At 41.3% G+C, this 21,705-nt stretch overlaps 2 protein-coding genes across 7 annotated transcripts in view; one reads left to right on the forward strand and one right to left on the reverse strand.

Moving 5' to 3' along the window:
- Positions 1–12,221, forward strand: part of SGPL1 (sphingosine-1-phosphate lyase 1) — a 69,063-nt gene extending 56,842 nt beyond the window's left edge. For all 5 annotated transcript variants that reach the window (XM_030569973.1, XM_030569972.1, XM_030569975.1 and 2 more), the window contains 8 exons: positions 1,941–2,029; positions 3,317–3,422; positions 4,051–4,149; positions 5,301–5,450; positions 6,604–6,842; positions 8,174–8,320; positions 10,111–10,231; positions 10,359–12,221. In XM_030569973.1, coding sequence (XP_030425833.1) covers positions 1,941–2,029; positions 3,317–3,422; positions 4,051–4,149; positions 5,301–5,450; positions 6,604–6,842; positions 8,174–8,320; positions 10,111–10,231; positions 10,359–10,499 — 1,092 coding nt within the window. In that variant the 3' untranslated portion in view covers positions 10,500–12,221. The remainder of the gene's footprint in view (positions 1–1,940; positions 2,030–3,316; positions 3,423–4,050; positions 4,150–5,300; positions 5,451–6,603; positions 6,843–8,173; positions 8,321–10,110; positions 10,232–10,358) is intronic.
- Positions 12,222–14,715: 2,494 nt separating this feature from the next.
- Positions 14,716–21,084, reverse strand: PCBD1 (pterin-4 alpha-carbinolamine dehydratase 1). Of its 2 annotated transcripts, none has more exons than XM_030569785.1 (4): positions 20,965–21,084; positions 16,500–16,631; positions 15,948–16,028; positions 14,716–15,438 (listed from the first exon to the last, which is right to left on the reverse strand). In XM_030569785.1, exons 1-4 carry the CDS (start codon positions 20,965–20,967, stop codon positions 15,340–15,342), a joined length of 315 nt encoding a protein of 104 aa, XP_030425645.1. In that variant the 5' UTR covers positions 20,968–21,084; the 3' UTR covers positions 14,716–15,339. The 2 variants fall into 2 exon arrangements, with proteins under 2 accessions (XP_030425645.1, XP_030425643.1); XM_030569783.1 differs by having other exon boundaries at positions 15,939–16,028.
- Positions 21,085–21,705: the final 621 nt, after the last annotated feature.

Below are 21,705 nucleotides of genomic sequence, written 5' to 3' on the forward strand. Positions count from 1 at the left end.
CAAGAAACAGTCTGCCAGTATAGCTATATACTGGCATATCCGCCTAGTGGAGGCACAGCTTATACCAGCAAAAGAGTGTGTTTGCTGATATAGTTTATAACGGTTCCCCAAACAAAATAAGATATATTGGCAAAAGGACATTCTCACTGATATATCTGCATCAACACTAGGGCTTCTGCTGGTATAGCCATGTCAGTTAGGATCATAGAAAACCTTTAATATCCATATCTGACTATAGCTATGCTGACAGAAATCTTAAGGACTCTGCGGCCTGGCATATTGAGTGCAACAAGCTAAACTTCACAGCAAATAGGTATCTGCTCAGTTTGTCAGTGGGGGTGTTGTGCCGAAGGTGAAGGAGAGGCTGAAGCAAGATTGGGAGTTCCTCAACGAAGCACCAGGACCTGGTAGTGTAAACCACTTAGCACCTAATAATATAAATGGAAGATTGTGGTAAATAAGTAGCAGAATGTAGGTGTTTCAATTAATAAGTCATGTTCATTGAAGTACAACCAACTAATAATAAAGAGGAACAATTCTGTTAGTATAATACTACATTTAAGTAGGGAGGTCTCCAAATGTGTCAGCAGTCCCCCGTCCTTCCCTCCGTGCCCCCCCCCCCCCCACAAAAAAAAAGGGTTAAGAGGCTTGCAGAAGAATTTGGGAATGGCTGACATGGCTTATGAAACAGCATGTTTATAATATTCCTGCCACCACCTGCTTGCTTAACAATAAACACAGCGGTTTCCCCCTCCCAATTTAAAGCTGTATTACCTCAAGCCTTTTGATTGCTGCTTTTGCAAATTATGAAAGGCACATTTTGTCTTCAGATCCCTAGTGTGGATACTGCCTGAAGCAGCTGTTGCTGCTTGGCACGAAGAGCAGCAGGAATAAATACAGGGGGATTTTTTTTGTTTGTGACCTTTATTCGTGATATCTGTATGTGTTTTAGTCACTGTCACACATTCGCACTTCCACTTAGTTTTGCAGATGTTGCTTTTTGGGGTTTTGTAGCAGACCAGCAATACATCTTAAGGCATGAAAACATTGACTGTTACCTTTTTTTCTGATTTACCTTCCATTAGTGGTGCTTGGATTGACAAGCAGGGCTGATGATCCAAAAATAAAGATCTCCGAAAGCAAATTGAATACCTCCTTCACCTTAGCCCAGTTAACTGGAACCTTTAGGCCACCCCTGACCCAGGGTAGCAGTGACCTTTGTATGCACCAGGCGGTCAGCAAATAATAGCTTACAGTCTAAGATGACTAATATGAAAATTAAATGGTTGGTTTTTCCCACAAGAGCACCCTGGAATGTTCTCTTTAAAGCTTTGTCTATGCTTTTTCTCTCTCATACTTATGCCTCTATGCTCCAAAGTTAATGGAGGCAGAATTAACTATATAGGTGGCTGTAGTTACACAACGATTACTGATCTGTATTAAACACTTTTTTCCCCCATATGATCACCTCTCTTTCTCCTTTGTAAATAACTGAAACACTCTAAAAAGCTCTTTGTGACATTGGTGTGCAGTGCTATGAAGACCAGAAGTCTGTAGGGTTTTTTTTGTTGTTGTTGTTGTATTGTGATCGAAGAAATCACCACTCAGGTGCCCTATTGCTCTTTGTAGTTTCATTTGTGGTAAAACCATCTCTACCAACTTGTGAATGAGTGACCTATTCTGCCACCTGTCTTCAGAGTGAAGACAACTTGTGTTTTAGATAGACATTTTGTGTTGTCATGGTCCTCAAGCACTAGAAAGCTACTTTAATCTTTTCTTTGGTTTCCAGTTCACTTGTAGAACTGAGCCTTTCTTATGACGCTCTGGCCTGGAACCTCACTCAGAGCATTGGCATGTTAACCTCTCAACTCCTTCCTTCCCCTCCCACCCCCATTTCTGCAAATGTACTTTGTTTCATTTGTTTCTTCTGTTCAAAATAGATGACCTCTGGTGGGACTGAGAGCATTTTGATGGCCTGTAAAGCCTACAGGGATCTAGCCTACGAGAGAGGAATCAAGCACCCAGAAATGTATGTAGCTACCTCCATGGCTTGTTTTTTCTTTCAATGATTTGTCTGATTTTATTGTTCCTGAAAAATGATCACCTCCCAGTCCTGGCTTGGGGCAGGTGATATGCTTCACTCTTCACTCTTAATCTCTTACGTCCCCCTCCATTCATCTGTTAACTTTGAGGGCTAAATCTAGGACAAAAACCAAAACTGAAAGAAATAATGCAAAATAGTACATCAAGCTTTCAACAGTCTGAGGTGATGTTAACATGAACAGCATTGCTCATGATTCATCACTTCAAATTTGAATTTGAGTATATATGTTTGGGGGCATTGACACACTTGAATCTAAAATTAGAGATAGATGAGAAGCATCTCCACTTCCAACCCCCAAAAGCTTTGCCAATACCTAAATGCTCACCAACAAAACCCAGACCATTTCAGCTTTAGACCTCCCTGGAGCAGAGTTTAAAGGGTGTTGGAGTTTTGAGCTGGAATTTGAAAGACTATTGTATTGAGCACTATATCATCACGCTCCAGTGATTTCTTCTTCATACTCTTTTAAAGCTCATGAAGCAACAGTAAGCATTTCTTTGGTAAATTGCTCGTGGAGGAAATATTATAATAGAGATAAGAATAGTGTTCTTTTGTCTTATACCAAATTTCTAAGCCTGAAGGAAGGAGCTCTCTTCCTAACATTGTTGCAGATTGCTAAACAACTGTGAAGCATCATGAATCCAAGTTAATTAATCTTTGGTTAATCTTTTTGAGCCTTCAGTCACTGCCATCTATTGGACTTACTATAGATTGCATGTTACTTTCCTTTGGTGTACTTGCATCCCCACGTGTTTGTATTTTGATGTGATCCTGCAGAGCAAACCTCAGTGACATTGCACAATTTTCAACACTTTTTATAAACAGGACTTCATTTTGGAAGAGATAAGAGAACTTTAAAATAAAGAGCTGGAGAATTATGAGTTTTGTATTTACTTCATACAAGTCAATAAAAAGAGAAATAGTTTTTTTTGAAGCAGTTTTCTCTAACTATCCCTTTAAAGTTTGAAGTGAATGGTGGAACATTGTATATTTTAGTTAGAAAAGCACAGGGCCTGTGTGCCCAAAATAATCTTTGGCCTGCATTTCCTGGTGGTGGTTGTTTTTTAAATCATGCCAATAGGCTGAGTATCCTGCCTGCAAGGGATAAGGTATAAAAATGCCTGCTGTGTGAATTTTGGCTTGCACCTGGATAGGTATTCAAATTCAACCTTAACATTTCTTGGTTGAAGTATTGCCTTTCCTTCTTTTCAGACTGGTTCCATTGAGTGTTCATGCAGCATTCGATAAAGCAGCTCATTATTTTGGACTGAAGATTGTGCACATACCGTTGACCAAGACCATGCAAGTGGATGTTCAGGTATTGCTCTTAGACAGCACTAGACACCTCTTCTGCGGAAAACTTTCAGCAGTGTTCCTGAAATAGCAGTGTTCTGCCTATTGGGGATGGGTTGATAGAGATGGTGGTGATGAACAGTGCTTATCAGAAACAGCAAATAAAACTGCAGCAGAAATAATTGTTGTTGCATTCTACACTGGGTATGCTGTAAACAATTTAGATTTAAACTGTTCCTTTGACCTAGCACCTTAATTTAGAATTGAATATACTCTTGTGTCTAGGCACTGCAGAAGCACTTTCAATTGCGTTTCAGACAAAATATTAGAAAACCTGGGATATAATCTTGAACTTGCAGGGGCTGGGTTAATGGACTTAATTGGTCTCCTACGTCTGTAATTGAAGTGCTGAGTGCGCTACTTCATTGCAACAGTTGTGAAATGGAAGTGACAGGATACAGACGACTGTAGTGAGAGTTCTTACAGAAAGCAGAAATGAACACCCCATCTACAGCCTGTGCACAAAGCTCTTCCTATATACACTGTTCATAGGCTCTTGTGTTTTGGTTTATCTTAATCTAGTAGCTTCATTTTTTTGGCAGGGTGGAAATTGGAAACTGGTGTGTGATTATCTTCTCTCTTTAAACCTTCAGGCAATGAGAAGGGCAATTTCAAAGAACACTGCTATGCTGGCCTGTTCAGCTCCCCAGTTTCCCCATGGAGTTATGGACCCAATTGCGGAGGTGGCAAAGGTAGAGTACCCCTTGAAATGTGGGGTTGGAAGGGAAGAGGGGTTAAATAAGACTTGAGTATCCTGGGCAAGTGTTTCCTGTGTAGAAAAGGATGTAAATGCAGAATTGTGACACTGCTGAATGAATCTGGCAGAAGGAGCAACAAGCTAGTGGGAAATATGGCAACTGTTTTGAAGCAGATCAGCTGCTAATCAACAGGGATGAGATTGGGAAGCAGTTTGGGGCGGGGTGGGGAGTATCAGATTGTCAGGTTTTAGTGTAATTTATTACATATTCATTTAAAACTTGCCCGAAGAGTGTAGGATTTAAGTATTTGAAATGACAACTGGCCATTGTTGTAAAATTGGCTGGTCAATGTTGTTTAAAACTTGAGCTGTTTCAGAAAGTGATATGTCATGCTGATGAAGATTCTTGCAAAACGGCAAATTTTAAATGCATGCTTCTGTCTTCAAAAATGGAATACACTGCCAGTCTCTTGTATCTTCCTTCTTCTGTTGCTGAAGATGCTTTATTGTCATAGGCTATTTCACAGTTGTTTGGCACTAGACTTCTTCACTGCAGGACCAAGTGTGGGGAGAGCAGCAGGAGGATTAGTTGGGGTAGAGGAGAAACAGTTTCATTTAAATAAATATGATTAGAAAACCACTGGGGGGGAGGGAAATCAAAGGGTTTAGAAATACCTTTAAGTGGGCTCATAGCTGAGTGGTGGGAGGAGAGAATATTAGATACATTTTTGATTTATATTGCACTTTATTTTTAGTGTTACAAATCAGGGGCACTCTAACTTTGTTTTTCTTAATGTGGACCATGCCTTAATAGTGTATCGTGGACACCTCCTCCCATTCAAGTCACATTACATTCCTGTGTCAATAACAGGACATGTAATACATTTTTAGCAGTCTCATAATGGATTTTTAAATCTAGAAGCAAGAGAAACAACATCATATGGTCAGCCAGATCTTCTGGACCCCTCACCAAGTGCTCTACTACTTGAGAATTGATGTAGTAATGCTTTCTGGACCGTTCTGGAGAGTCCAAACACTGTCTCAAATGTGAAATATCAAATTAACTCAACTGTCCCAAGAACGCCATTACATTTATCTCTTTGATTTTGCTTGAGTAACTAACTAGAACCTCTTGTCTGTGTTTAGCTGGCACTGAAGTATAGAATCCCCTTCCATGTGGATGCCTGTCTGGGTGGCTTCCTCATTGCTTTCATGCAGAAGGCAGGATTTCCGCTACAGCATCCATTTGACTTCCGTGTGGAAGGTGTGACTAGCATTTCTGCAGATACCCACAAGGTGAGAAGGGGAAGCAGTTGGGGGCATCTATCTAATTCAGTGGTATTGCTTGCACCAGATCCACTTTCTGTAGGAAATTATAGGAGACAGTTACTGTTTAAAAGTGGAGTAGCCAGGCCTTCCGTAATGGACATCCAAGGAAGAGTTCTGATGTCAACCCTGTCTTTAGCATTCCTAAAGCACTTTGTATTACTTCCATTGCATTCCACTACAGTTGAGCTACGAGGAGGATGTGGCAGAAATACAACAGGAATAAAATTGCGTGTGGCTGTGGGAACTGCCAGGGAACCAATGCATGTGCATGAGCACCTTGCTGGCGTTAGGGGTTGATTTCAGGCATCTGGAGTAACATTTTTCTGCCTGGGTGTGGTCCAATCATACTGTATTGCAACAGTATCTATTTAAACGTCCCGTTTTTCTTATGGACCCAAATTCCAAAGCAGGTAAGAACATCTCAGATTCACTGCTGCAGTTCAGAAAAGATGTGCTTCATGATGGGTACAGTAAGTGTTGTTTAGTCCCCTTTTTAGCCCTGTTCCTTAGCACACAAAGAAACCATCAATGAAAATAAAGAGCAGTCCATTTAGGATAAAGAGAGGAAATTCTGTTTTATGCAGTATCTCATTATTCTGTGTACTTTGTGTTGAAGCTGGATTTAAACTCTTCTTTGTCCTCTGAAACTCTTCTTTGTCCATCGAGTACTTGTACTTAATATATTTTTCTATATTTATCTTCTCATATCTTGTAAATTCAACAGGTAGAATGAGAATGGACAATTTTATGACCCCATAATACTATAGCTGTGTACTAAATAAGAGGAAGATATAAAATCATGGTTCAAAGAATAAGTTGATTCCTTCCTGCTATGCTTTGGCATTTCTCCCCAGGTAGCCTGAGTGATTGGATCTCTGCCATAGCTTGTCAAAATTTTTCTGGTGCACCACTGTACCATAAAGTAGCATTGATATCCAGGAAAGGCAGGGGAAGGGGAGGTGTTAAAATGAACTGTTTCTATATTTGGATACTTCAGGACATGAGAAAGGGTGGGAATGTGGATGCCAGTGTTTATCTAATGTGAGCTTGCATTTATCTGTAGTCTTTTACCTGTGTACATGCTCATACATACTCTTTGCCTGTCGTGTGTCTCTTGCAGTATGGCTATGCCCCAAAAGGCTCTTCAGTGATATTGTACAGTGACAAGAAATACAGGCACTATCAATTCTTTGTTGCCCCTGACTGGCAAGGGGGCATCTATGCCTCCCCCACCATTGCTGGCTCCAGGCCTGGTGGCATCATTGCAGCTTGCTGGGCAACCATGATGTACATGGGAGAAGACGGTTATGTTGAGGCTACTAAGAAGATCATTAGTACTGCACGGTTCATTGAATCAGGGTATATATTTTGGCTTTATTTTTTGTCATTCCTCTCGACCCTTTCTGGAATTTGAACATAGAACCCCTCCCAAAGTTCTTTAGCTCCTACTCACACACTGAAGAAGCTAGAGCCCAAAGTCCAGTGTTACTCGATATGGTGTGGGCTTATCCAAACACCGACTAGCCATAAGTTCATGCAAAGGATGAGGGTGAGGAGGGGACCAGGTCTCTGATAGCAAAGTTAGCAATAATGCCTTGGTTCATTCACAACCCTTTCCTGCAACTTACAGTTTGGGGTGGGAGGAGGGGAAAAGGTGTAGGAATTTCTACCAAACTGCTGTCCCTGAACCTTGCTTTGGGGGTGTTGTCTTTTGTATCAGCCACTAGCTAATGGGTTATGAAATGTGAAACTTTCCACTCCACTGGTTGAAAGAAGGAGCAGCTGTTTTCTCTGAAGACAATCTTGGTGCTTTTTGACCCCAAAGGGCTTGTGCTTTTTGCTACCCCACTCTTTGCAGCCTCTATTTGTCTGAGTGCTCTTAATTGTTGGTCTCATAGCTTTCCTGAGGGGTTAGCTGCAACAGCAGCAGCCGTGTAATTCTCGACAGTTTTGTTGCTACCCTAGGATTTGTTCTGTTGCTTTTGGCAGAGCGATGAGCAGCAAGCACAGGCATTAAAGCTGTCTGTACACTTACAAGAGGAAAATAACGGCATCTTTGTTCAGCAGGTTGCTGTTAATCATTTGAGCTAAATTTTTTTAAATGAAAGGTTTAAATTTTCGAGAAATTAATGTCTTGCACCAGTAACCATCCCATGGGTGTCTATTGAGTGACCAAGTTGTTCCTGTCTCACCATAACATGTAACTTCCATAGTGAATTGGCTCCCCTATAAGAAAGCTTGGGCAGGGGGAGGGAGGGAGAGAAATGTTTGCCCTTCAGTAAACATCGTAAATACACAAGTTCATTTTCCCTCACAAGAAGTGGCAGGGAGATAGTCATTGTTATGTACCTGAGACTCTTGGGAAACATAATTGTTTTGGATAAGCGGGGTTTGGATAATCTTGGTTCTATTCTAGTGGATTTATTAGCAGCACTTGATAATGTAGATCACTAAATCTACCTTTTGTGGGCATAGGTTAAGTTTAGGCTAACAGGCTGTGTCCCTAGTTACATACTGACTCCCTGAACCGTTACCCATTCCTGAGGGATTTGGTGCCATGGATACTATCTGTATCTTTCACTCTATGGCTTCAGCACTATGGAATTCCCTCCCTCTGGACCTGAGAAGGCCTACAAAATAGTTTTCTTCTATTACTATTGAGAAAATAAATCACTTTTAACTGTTTCAAGGTTGCGGAAAATTGACAACATCCAAATCTTTGGGAAACCTGAGGTGTCTGTCATCTCTATTGGATCAGATGTTTTTGACATCTATCGGCTGTCAAATTTGTTAAGCACTAGAGGATGGAACTTAAATGTCCTGCAGTTCCCGTCAAGGTGAGTTGACTGCCAAAATGGGAACTATTAATTTAGGCCAATTGAAGCCTAGCAGATGGACAAATACACCTGTGGTCAAGAAATGCCTTTAGATCCAAGAAGAGCAACTTTACAGCACTTCTTATAGCCAGTTCTCCCAACATCCCTGTGCAGAAGGTAGATAAGTAGTACCCTCACTGTACAGATGGTGAGAATCAAGTCAGAGAGGTTATGTGGCTACCCAAGGCCGCACAGTGAGTCAATGGCAGTCTGGATTAGAATTTCAGAGTTCTTGAAACTCAGTCACATGTATGTGTCTCTACACCATGTTGACTGTCTGTTGAGAGAGATCTCTGGTTTTCAGGAGATTGTAGTTGTCTATAGTCCTTAGCCAAGAGTCTCTGAAAGCAGACTTCTAAAATGTGTTCATAAAAAAAACAAGCACAACCATACAAACTGCACAATACAGAGAAAAAACCACACTGAGGTGCAAAGTTGGAGGGGAACCTAAATTATACTAGTCCCTAGAGTTTTCTGGAAGCCTAGAAAGTTGCAAAATTTTGTGGATTTCTACAATATGTAAATATTCCCATTTAGCCTACTGTGTTTGAACTGTCTGCATAGCCCAAGTAAACAAAATGGTTGCTTTTTATGTCCTATTTATGAAATGGCCCCTCTTGCTTTGTCAAGAGTTGGTTATGCACATCTGCTGACAACTTACATTTAGGCCTTGTCCTCACTGCTCATCAAAGCATGGACATTAAAATCTTAAGGAAGCTAAGGCAGTTCATAGCTCGAACATGAGTTAGGTCAAGGAAAACGCTGGGCTTTCTACTACTCTTCACCTCAACCTGCTAATGTGTGAAAACTACAAACTTTCTTGTCCTTGCTAGAATTCTGTCTCACGTTAGTTAGCATGTATTGGCTAACACAAGGTAAGTACACACTTCCTAGTGAAAATGCACACTAATTACAGAGCATTTGAGGGAGCTTGTGTTAAAAGTTAATTACATACAACAATCTGCTAGAACTTGGTGAGTATTTCCCAAAGGGTGGGGCACATGCCCCTCGAGGATGTGAAGCATTACCTGAGGGGGGAGGCAAGGACAGACATCTCACTTGTTCTCCAGATTCTCAGTTTGCAATTAAAAAAAAAAAATCACTTTTAAAGAAAACCTTCAAAACATGAGCCTATGATAGAGGTGAGATTGTAGAGAAGCTGAAACAATAGCTCTGAGGTGTGAGCTGCCCCATTCATTTCAATGGGTGTTAGCTCAGATACTAATAATAGTTATCCGAGTTGAGATTTTAAAATATTTCAAAGTATGTAAGAAAGTAGAGGGAAATACATTATGAAGATCCACACAAACATTTCCTAAAGTGTGTGTGTTGAGAGGAAGGATGAAAGATTAGCTAGAGAAGGGTGGGATGTTATAGTTACATGTATTAAGATGCGTGGGTCTTTAACATGTGATGAGGTTGCAAAGGGAGGTGTGACTGCCATTTCTGTAAAGAAGGGCTCAGCTTTCAAAAGTCCGGGAAACTCCCTGGATTTATTATATTTGAAGGGGCAATAGCAGTGAGTTATGTGCTTTTTCCTTTTTTAAAATCAATCAGCCTGATTATTTAGAACACCTAAGTATGGGTGCTGGCAGACCCAACAGGTTATACCTTAAATTTTCAGAGAGGCCTCATCAGCCAAGGGGAGTAGCATGACTTAAACCCTCCTAGTTACTCTGAAAATGTAAGGAATAGTTTTCTGCCCTTTCCGTTGTGAAATGGCTTATCTTTCTTCTCCCCTTTGCTTTTAGCATCCATCTCTGCATTACGCAGCTGCACACAAAACCTGGCATTGCAGAACAATTCTTGGAGGATGTCAGAGACTGTGTCTTAGAGATCATGAAGGACCCTAAAGCCAAGACCACTGGCATGGTAAGGAGAACCCTGTACAATAAGAGTGAAGTTGGATTGAAATGATTAAATCTCCAAATTCACACATCCCTGTTGGGAAAGTTTTCGTGTTTAGTAATTTTTTGTTTGTTTGTTTATTTAACCATAGGGTGCCATCTATGGAATGGCGCAGTCCATCCCAGACAGGAACATGGTATCAGAGATTTCTCATGCATACTTGGACTGCCTCTATAGCACAGACATCCCTTCCAGTGACAAACACATGAACGGTTCTCCTGGACACTCTTGAATGTAGTAACTGGTACTTTGCCAGCCAGCTCTGAGGTGGTATTCTGAATTCCTGGAGGAAGGAGATTATACTAAGCTACTGTCTTTGATCCTGCAAATGCAGGGAGCAGCTTTCTCTACTGAACTTTCCTCCCCTTTCTCTTTGTCTCATCCCTCTACTTTCTGAAATCAACTTTTGAGTAATTTAAACTGCCTTTGTCACTTCTCAATAGTTGGTTTAGGTTTATTTTTTCTATTGTATCGCCTTAGTTAGCTACCAAGACTAGTCCTAAAAGCTTGGGTGGAATGGCATTGTTATGGCAATTGAATGTCCATTCCACAACCCCCTAACTCCTCAGGTATTCTGTCTTTGTTTGTTCTGTACCATTTCTTTTCCTGGAAGAAAAGCTGTGGATCTTTTTATAGTGAATGCCCCACTAGGATTTGGGTTCTCTGTAATTGTTTGAAACATAGAGACACTGAGGCAACCTCCCCAGAAGTTGGAGGTAGAAAGTGAATTGAACACAAGTATTCAGTGACTCCTCCAACCATACTGCTAACTACTGTGTTTACCAAATTGTGTCATGGGGGATTATATCTTGCTAACTCTGAACATGATCGTCTTTCCTTTTATTGATTCACCAATCCAGTCTTTGAATTCTCTACATACGGAGATCCAGTTAGATACAGTTGTCAATTTATAAATAGTAATTTCTTTGGATGACTTTGGATGACTTTCTTAATATAAGCAACTCTTCCTGAGTCTTGTATAAATTGCAATAGAAGTAGAAAATTCATTTTAAACCAAACGGGTAGGATAAGGAAAAGAGTCTGAAGGTCTTTATACTTTATACAGTATCACTGCTCTCCTGCTTCTTGTTCTAGAACTTTTAAATTACCACCTATGCTGTTGTATCTTGCACAACTCCGGAGGAGAGCAAAATTATAATTTTATTGTATGTAACTTGAAGGTTTTGCACTATCCTAAAATGCTGCAGTGAAATCAGTTGAGCCTTGCTCTGCGTAATGGCTGGGGATTTATGTGCAAACATATGGCACCAAAGTTAACTTTTTTTACACCATCGTTTAATATGAAGAGATGACTTTTGTAAAAGAAAGTAGTGGTTTCTGTCTGCTCTTTGCACTGACTCTCTTTTAAGGCACATTTTCAATGGGCATTCACCAGTGTGCCTTGACACTGCTCTAGCTTTTCCTGAGACTTCACGAAGAGTATGATGGATCAGCTGCTGACTGTGATGTTGCCATGGTCATCTCCTTATGGTACTATGTTGAAAATAATCCGTAGCAAACTGGACTCAGGTACAGTACACTCCACCCTCCATCTAATAGTCTTATTGAGCCAAGTGTTTTCAGTGTTATAAAGGTGTTGATATAGTGCTGAGCGTGAGGTGTTATGGTGAGATCTAATTAATATTGAAGGTATGAAGGTCTTGGGTTCTAAGGAGAGGGTCTCTATCAAGAATTAGCCCCACCTTCCCTACTTTTTTGCATTACTTTGTCTTTTATGCAGACTGCATTGAGTAGTCTTGTAAAATGGTTGCAGCCCCCTGAACAAACTAGAAAAGCTTTTGATGCTAATCGTTGGCGTGGTTAGCCCTATAGAGCCTTATAATTAGAGTGGAGTGCATTTTCCAATACTCATTCTTTTGAGCCATTTCTGCATATTCTAGGCACTTCAAATGCAAACTCTCAAAAGAGGTGGTTGCATTATGCAATGCTTCCCAGAAAAAAAAGGGAGGGGCTGTAAATCTTAAAGAAGGGCCCCCTTTGCCCCCAGTACTGGATTTGCTTGCATCCAAACTGCCTAAGTGACTCAGCACGTCTGAAACGCACAGTAGCTGTGCAAAGTGAGAGTGAATTACGAGCCATTGCTAAAGCAAGCTTAGTGCTAGGTTCAAAGTCTGTGGACAAGGATATTCTCTTTTTAAAATATATCTACTATTCTGTACTCTGAGTCAGTACATCTTAGCCATCTTACAGATTTCAGTAAGATAAGGTGGGCACATACCTATTTATTCAGAGAATTCTTTTCAGCCTCTTCTTGAAACAGTTAATTCAAATTGCCAGATAGTCCATTTGTGTCTTGCTGACTTAGTCAACATGTATTGGACCTACTAATTAGCATCCTGCCATCTGAGGATCACTACATCTTTCACAAGATACTGTGCTTTGGAAAGGGATCTTCTGTATAAATTCCCAGCTATTTTGATAGTTGACTTCCAACCCAGACGTAAAAAAAGGGAAAATCAGTTCTAAAAAACCCTCTCCAATCCTTCTCATCTTCTTCCCCAGGAATTACATGGGGCTAACAAATCAGTGTTTCAATTCATTTTTTTTTTTGATGTACTTGAAGAGTTATTTGTCTCGGTGTACTCCATTCTGGGCTCCACCTACTGTTAATGGTTGTGACTCTTGGACTATGTTTTATGTACATTTGATCTAGACTGTAAATGTAATCTCTTCTGCACACTGTATTTTACTAGTATGCAGTCTTTATTTGCCTTTGTCATTTTAATATAGAATCTGTATCTGCTTTATCATGCATACTGTTTTTAGGAAAATGGTGACATTAATACATTATTTACTGGGTTTTAAACTCTACAGAGTGGATTGTAATCTGAAACTTGATGGTACTTTCTAGGGGCAGGAGGTTCCCAAAATATCAAATTCCATTTTCCTGTAACTGTTTTTTGTGTGTGTGTTTTTGTTTTTGTTTTCCAAACAAGGTATTTAAACACTGGCAATGTTTCAGGGTGGAGAGGAATTAATGTGCCTGTGAAGGGCTCCTAAGAAAGGTAGCTGCTTGCAGATATTTGACCTCTATTTGCCAAAAGGAACACTATATCCTATGTGAAGTGTCAGGGTGCAGTGGATACTGCTGAGCCATTGATTCCATCTGCGCTTTCTTGATACTTTCAAAAAGATTAAAATACATATAATGAGAATATGACACACATTAAATATGCACCCATTGTTTTTAAGGAGCCTCCAGGGCAGCATTTGATATTCTGTAACATTCACTCTCACCTATTACTGGTTAAAACTCTGTAGACTGAAATTATTGAAGAGATGGCAAAATGTTGTTGTGGAGAGCCCTTTTTATATTAAAATGGTTCACTTAATTATCCAAGCCCACTGTATTTATTGAAGAAGGGTTTTCTAAACCACTCGCCGGAATCCTTGGTGATCCAGCCATGATTTTGCAGGGAAGTGGTGTCTTTTCAGTGCTGGTACATAGCCTAGGCCACTGCTCCTTACTTGTGCATTGGTGTGGTTTCCTGTTCATTAATGTGAATTACAGTTTTGCAACTGCTTTTCTTCCTGCTGCCCAGATAAGGGCATTGACTCTGACTGCTCTTAACATGTGGTGTTTAAGGGTATTAAAGGAAGGCTATATTAAGGAACTGTGGATTTTCTATAGTGAATTCTGGCGTTAGACAAATATAAGGGTTAGACCTGAGTCAGCCACTTTTAGAGCTCCTCCTAGAATGTTGATCTTGTGGTTTTTGCCTTGACAAAATCAAATGTTGCATCCACGAGAGGTGACAGTACTACAGTGCCAAAATACCTTTTAGGGGAAGTCTGTGCTGGAATAAAAGCCTCTCCCCCACTCTCAGGGTCCCAGAGCTTGGACAGCAGCACCTGAACGTGAATGTCTACACAGCAGTTTTACAGCCCTGCAGCCGGAGCCCCTCCAGGCTGAGTCAGGTGAGCTGGGCCAGCCACGGGATTTAATTGCTGTGTAGGCATACCCTTAGAGTCAAACTGCTTTCATCATAATCTGGCTTAAAGGCAGAGTGCCTTTATGCTTAACACTACACTGTGCACTTTTACATGTTCTCTTGTTTTTCAAAGTCCTACCACACCTACAGTACAATCTTGAATACTGACTCTTCAAACCCTGTGAGCCAAGGATACCTTTCCCTATTTAGAATTATTGAATATTACTACAATATTACTACTAGCTTTATCAGCTCCGTTTCATGATGTCCCCTTCTGGACCCTGTTTTTTGTAGTTTTTTGACCACTTCACTTTGAGGTACAGACATATAAAAACACATGCAACTGCTCCAGAAGTTAGTTATGCCTCAGGAAGCCTTCCCCGTGCAATGACCTGGAGAGATGTGGAGTGAATTATAGGAGTGGGAAGAGAGAGTAAATATGAACAACTTGCTTAGTTTTTTCAACTTAGTTTGTTCAGTCAATCTGACAACTGATATGTTATGAGAACTTTATTGTAAACACTTAGATATTTTCAGCTGACATTCCTGGCTCCCAGCTCTGTATTATGGCCGGTTGCAACACAGGTAACCCTACATACCTGATATTATACTATTTGAACAAAGCTTACACATGTAACCAAACTGCACATTACAGATACTGGTCTGCTAACAGACGAGACCGGGGGACATAGGCTTCACTGTAGGAAAAAAAAGAACAACAGTATAATTGTAAAGTAAGAAGCAAGCACACAACTGTCTAGGTAACAGTAAACTCAAACTGCTTGCACTGACAGTTGTATAATATTACTCTCTTCTGCTAAAGACCAGATATGCCAAAAGTGCCAGGGGTCAAGCAATTTTACACTGGTGGTCACTAGATCAAAAAAAAAAGGCAACTTTGCTCCTGGTGACTGAAAAGTAGGAAGTATTTTTACACTAGGACAGCTTATTCCCTCTGAAACTTTGAGCTGTGGTGGAAGAGGAGCTGAGCACGGCATTGTCTTCTGCCTGGATCAGGAACTGCATGGAACCGGCAAGTGGTTCTAACTACAGTGTTAAGAATGAGAGAGGAGACGGTGGCGGTTCAGCCAATTCAGGCTTATGTACTCCCAGCCTTGTTCAAGACAGAGAAGCTGCAACTTGCTCTATGAAACTGGCCAAATTGATATCCCGCTCTGATAAGCCTGCACACTCATGTGTGCTCAGGATAATGTGAACCTAAAACAAAACAAAAATACCTGCAGTTGATGGAAAAAGCAGCCATATTCTAAACTTATCCCAACATTGTAAATGGTTGTCTATCTGAAGCAGTGTTAAGTACTTCCATTACGTTTTCCCCAGCAGTACCCATAAAATCTCTAATAGTGGGACAGCAGAAACAAGAGATGGGTGCAAACTTCATGGCACTCCAACTTTTGTGAGTTGGATCCACTACTAGAGCTTCATTGCGATACTACAATACTATTACTGAGGATAGGCATGACTTCTACAATTGTCTGACAGAGCGCAGAAATGTTTTGCCTCACTACATGTAAACAACCTCCTCACTCTTAACAGAAGGAACTGCTAAGTGTTATTTATTTGTATTGCAGAGCACCTAAGGGCCTGAGTCATGGCCCAGCATCCCATTGTTCTACAAACAAAAAATGTTATACTGTTTATCCATTCTTAAACCTGAAGCACCTTCCATGTTACGAGATCTAAATGCCCACTTTTACCTCTTTTACCTTGCTGTAAACGTTGAACCATTCAGGGTGGTGGTCCAGTTTTTCTGCCTGCAGAGCGACTCTGGTCATGAACCCAAAGGCCTGTCCAGAAGGAACAAAAGACAAGTTAGGTGTAAGCCAACTCTAGTGGTGGCTCACATTTATGGTTGGCATATCCTTGATGGAATTAACTTCCTTTCCTTTTTGGGAATTCAGGCAAACACAAAACACTACATTGCCTTTGTCTAAGATTTCCACAGATGTCCACCTCTTTGTGTGGGAAAAGTTCTGCAAAAAACAGACTGGCTATCTGGTTGAGTAGTTGGATATCTTCAGTAATCAATGCTCTAGCTCAGCCAGAAGCTTATGAACTGGATACAGGAATTACTGGGTTAGATTCTATGGCCTATGTTATGCAGGTGTTCAGAACAGATGAGAATGCTCCCTTCTGGTCTAAACATCTATGAACAGATGAAAACAGTTTAAATAAAATGAGCATTAACTTCCTGGGTTGGATCCCTAAACTGACATGCAGACCACTGGCAGTATGAATGTAGGTGTCAATTTCTGTACCCGACTGAAGTCCTTGAAATGGAACTCTTTGAAGATGGCATCTCTCCCTTCCACCTCATTCCACCCTACAGCTTTTAGGTTTGGCAGCAGTTGCTCCCTCTCATCAGTGCTCAACCTGTGGGCTTTTCCTGCCTAGGAGAGAGATAAAAAGTAGAAGAATGGACGAAGACACAGGCTGTTGACATTTGCTTGAGCAGAGCTAAGACTTCCTTTCTCTGAGTAAATAGAAAGTGGGTGCTCAAATCAGTGAGGCACAGATACAGTATATTTCCTTACTTCTGTTATGAGCTGAAGCACCCACCTAGTAACTTAAGCCCCTTAGGCTATTTTATGGTTACCAATGCTTATTGGTCACAACCTGCAGCACTCCAGTCATTTCAGGGCTGAGCTTGCCTTCACCATGTACTACAAACTGGGCTAAAATGAGTGATGGCTGTATGATGTGAACCATCTCTATGTACTGCTGAGAGGCTCCCAAACAAGTATACTTTAAACTTCAACTAATACTAAAACTAAATTATCCAGTGGGATAGATATTTACGAGTTCTTTGTAACTAAAAAATTTTCAGAAGGGAAGAAAAGGCAATCTAGCACTCTCCACAAAAGGATCTATCTAGATTGCAGCTTTGGTACAGAATGCCCCTTTCAGAGTTAGGGGAGGGAATTCTCAAATTAACCAAGATTTATTTACTTTGAAAGCTGGCTGCAATATGCCATCCTACCCAAACTGCAGTGTGTTCCTTCCAGGAGGGTATAGGGAAAGTTGCATGAATGGAAAAACCATTTCATAGTAACAGATTTTATTGCTCTGTTAATGTTTAAGCGATTGCTTTCCCCACTCTGCTCTCCCTGGGTGTCTTTGGATCTTGGGAGGAACATTTTGTGATTGGTCAGATTAAACCAGTGCTTAAACTTTTCCATATTATGCTCCTACATTACAGCAGAAGTTTCAGAATGCCTCTTCCATCTAACCAGTAAATAAAGGGAGGCTATTTGTGACTCAAAATTTGGAGGGAGGAGTGATTATTTTGCATTGTCTTTCATTATTGTTGGCTGGAGCTGTTCCTGTTTTTTATAATAATACTGCCGTTCTTCATGACTCAGTTTTATAACACATCACGCTTGGGTGGAGTAAGTCAGCCAAGATAAACTGGAGCGTGCTTCAGTTTAAGATGAGCTTAAATGGAGACGTGGGAGTTGCCCAATAGCACCTATCCTGGGCCTATTGAAGAGGGCAGGAGCAATAGGTGAGCTGGTGTCAGAGCCTTATTTCAGCAACCCAAATCCTTGCAGATTAGATGACGCTCTGTTTTATAATTTGCCTTTTAAAAATCCTAGCTTTGCTGGGGTTGAAGCTGATGTATTTTTGGAATTGCATATACACACTTACGTAAGCTGTGGAATCTTAAATGTTGAATAGCCAGGATGCCTTGAGAGAGTCTCAAACTTTTGATAGCCGCTTAAAATGGTGCATTTTGTGTGTGCTACTTGGAGCGTGTTATTCAATCTAAACTCCCCTCTGTCGTCTTAGTCTTTGGTCAATTATACTAGTATTTATTTTCTGAATCATCTGCCCAAATAGAACCATGGTTTTCTCTGATTCAGATAGTCTGAGGATGCAGAGCCGAAAAGGCTGGTCACCGAGCAGATACTATTTCTCTGGTATTGTGGGTTTCTCTGTGTGTGTGTGTGTTTGGGGGGTGTTTTTGTGCTCCACAAGCCATTCTGTATGGAAACGCTTTGAATGCCCGTGTTTAAGCACACTGGACTGTAATTATGCATGTAGGCAAAGGCACACTATAATCCTCTGCTAGACAGGATTTATCATAAATGTACCCACTAACCAGTTATGATGAGGTACAGGTATGTGTGCCCTATAGTGAGACCCAAACTTAAGTTAAAACCAGTGGATGGGCTATGGATAAACTGTATCAGAGAGAATGCAAGATGAAACACTAGGTTAAATGTGATGCTACTGAATTTATTTCATAACTTCTCTTGAGATACAGATCAATGTCAGGTACAATTTAAGTGTGTGATACATTCAAAATGTATTTTGTGAAAGCATTCCTCGTACCTGTCTACCAACAAGCTAATTATAAACACTCTCCCTGCTCACAGAAGCATTACTTTTTAATGGTAGCCCTGTATTTCTGTTGCTCACTTCAGCCCTGTCCCCCATCAGGCTGCTTTGTTGTGTGATCTGAGGCAGGGATTTGTTTTTTATTATTATTGAAGATGCAGTGTAAACACTGCTCAGCACAGTAAAACCTCAGCCAATGTCCTTTGTGTGATCTCTAGATAAGCTTATTCTAGGTATCTTAGCAACCAGGATAAAGCGGGGTGGAAGCTGACTTACCATAACGCCATCAGAACCAGACACTTTCTCCTGTGCGGCATAGACACTAGCTAGAAGGGAAAAGCTGTTAACACATCCCATATGCTGCATGTTTGTGAGTGAGGCAGGGGGAGAATCACTTAGGTTATTTCAACACTTTTTGAAATGTTTTCTGGCTGCCCGGTAATCTAGTGGTTAGGGCTCCAGGCTGCCAGGCAGAAGTGCAAGTACGATTCCTCCAATCTGACTTGCAACAACGGAGGAAGAACTGTCTGACCAGTGTGTGGCTCTGATTAGGCTATTGCTTTCCTCTTTGTGTGCTATAAAATGGCTAGAGACACCTGGATGCCTGAACAGCTGCGAACAGGTTTATAGTCTTGTCACTCTGTCACTATGGACGTGCGTCAGGCTTCTAGGCAAGCGGTACAGTGGGGAGGGACTATGATGAAAACAAGATAAGCTAGTGATGACTAAGCAGGGTACAGGTGTACTTTTCCCTTTATTATGGGAATGTGACCCTTATGGTCTCCTTACCCATGCTTCCCGTCCCCCACTGTGCAAGTCTCTTACAAAACAGCAGTAACAGAAACTACATCACCATAAAATGCACTGTGGTGGATGACAGGTCCTCAGTTCTGCAGGTATGTCCTAGCTGCCTATACTGAAATGAACCGTGTTCCTGTTCCAACAGGACTGGCTGACTTTCCCTTGGCCTACCAGTATATGTGAGCCTGGCAGTTCTTAGGCAGTTCACCCTCCTTCACCTGTGATTCTGAATCCAGCTGCTTCTGCACGGAGCTTTACTTCCCTATTGAATTAAGGCTGTAATGAAGCTATGGGATTTTCTAAATCCTAGCTTAACAATTGGGAGTACCCCAGACAAAGGGTGAGGGGCCATAGCAGGTTTGGGCAAAGAGGCAAAACACTAAAGCCAGTCTCCCTTATCAAGGCTAGAACTTGCTATAGGATAGGGCATAGCCTTTGGTCCTAGTAACCTTTAGCTTCTGAATCCTCCCACTGCCTCCCGTCATGACAGGCACACAAACTTGCCATCCTCCTACTTACCAAAGCTGCCTGAGTTCTCTAAACCCAAATGCTCCTGTGCAGCCTCCTTTCCCCCTTGGACAGTATTAGAAGTGTCCTAATTGTCTGTCCTGAAGTCTGGCCCCACTAGGCTACTTCTTTGTCAGTACTGCTAGCTAATGCCTTCCACATGCTCTCACTGGTTAAAACGTGTTTCCCATTACAGCTAATTTAATAAATCTTAAAATGTTTTGCTGGATTTTCCAGCAGCCATGTTGTTTATTCTTGTCCAAAACAGCAGACTTGCAACACACAATGGTGCACAGAAACCAACTCGACTAGTCTTTTCAATTTCATGTGAACCTTAAGAAGAAGAAGAAAAAAAGACATACACAAATCCAGCAATTTCCTTTTAGAGTTTGCTTGGTGCTTATGAAAGTGAGAAGTCAATATTACTGGCTAGAGGTAGATATATTGCTAGCAGGGCTGTAAATGACCAATGTGACCAGAGCAGTGCATCTCAACCCTGACATGCAGCATCCTCTGCTATTGTAGTGCTCTGCCCATTCCCCTTAGCCCTGATCTGCAATTTCTGTTGTTCTAAGTCTGGGATCCCATGGAGCTCTGTTAATAAGATACAAATCCAACCTGCAGCATCCCTGCTTTAGCTGTACCAGAGCCCGGGCCCTATGTATCTGGGAAAAAAATGCAAAGGTTTTCTATGCAAGAGTCAGTGGGACTGTATATAAGTGAACCAAGCAGTGTTATATAAATGTGTACCAATGTGGTTCACAAGATAAAGTGATTGCAGTGAATGCTGCATCTCTGATGGAGTGTTAATGGAGAGTACTCCTATTTGTAACTGCTTTGCAGAAAGGGAAGCCCAACAACACCCCCCCGAGAGATTCCCATTGGTGAACACCCACTTAATACTGGAGCAGCTGCCTATAGGTTTGCCTGCATTAGTCATTACTGAAGAATAAAGCTTTGTTCTTTTCTCCCTCCTCTTGTACAATAGAGCAGCTGGCTTAAACCTTTCCGCCTTTCCAAATAGCATAGCTATTACTTGCAAAGCAAAGTCTGGCCTTCGAAGCCGTGACTTACCATGGCTGTAGATTGCCTGTGGACTCAGTAACTGGTATTCAGATGTAGCAAATGCATGTGTATATATACGAAAGACCAGATGAGCAACAGGCAGAGGCACAGCTTGTGTCTGAGCTCTTCTTGCAGATGGTAAGGAGGGGCGGGGGGGAGAGGAGGCGGGGTAAGTGTTTTAAATCCACCCACTACTAACAGCTGCAGCTGCTGCCCAGGTCCTAATGATTTACCAATAGCAGAATCAAAGGGCAGAGATTGCCTGTTTTCTGCCGCACTCTGTCATGGACACAACAGGACCTATTGGCTGGCAATTGAGATATGCTAAATTGCCCTGTGTTTGCATCTGTTTTATGTAGAAGCATCAACAGTCTGTGTCCACTTTTCCTTTCTCAGACAGAGACTAACCGTTTCTGCCATCACAGAAGAAGCAAGAACAGGATGATTAAAACAGAAAGCTTACATGTACAGTTGTTGGTGGGGATACATGTGATTACATAAGAGGGTGGTTTGACTGATCACGAGATAGTGTGATAACATCTTATTTACCCTTCCCTCCTGGGATTGCACAATACAGTTTCTGAAAATTAACACAAATGAAAACTTCAGGGGGGACGGTTCAGATGGCAATAGGGGCCAGCCTACCCAACCTCTTTAAAAACATGTAAATAAGTTAAGGGAAGAGTCTGCAGGGTGAATAGCACACATCCATAAGGCATTCACTTCCATCACCAATAGAGACTGAAATTA

The sequence above is a fragment of the Gopherus evgoodei genome, chromosome 7 (genome assembly GCF_007399415.2).
Source record: "Gopherus evgoodei ecotype Sinaloan lineage chromosome 7, rGopEvg1_v1.p, whole genome shotgun sequence".
Taxonomy (NCBI): Eukaryota; Metazoa; Chordata; order Testudines; family Testudinidae; genus Gopherus; species Gopherus evgoodei.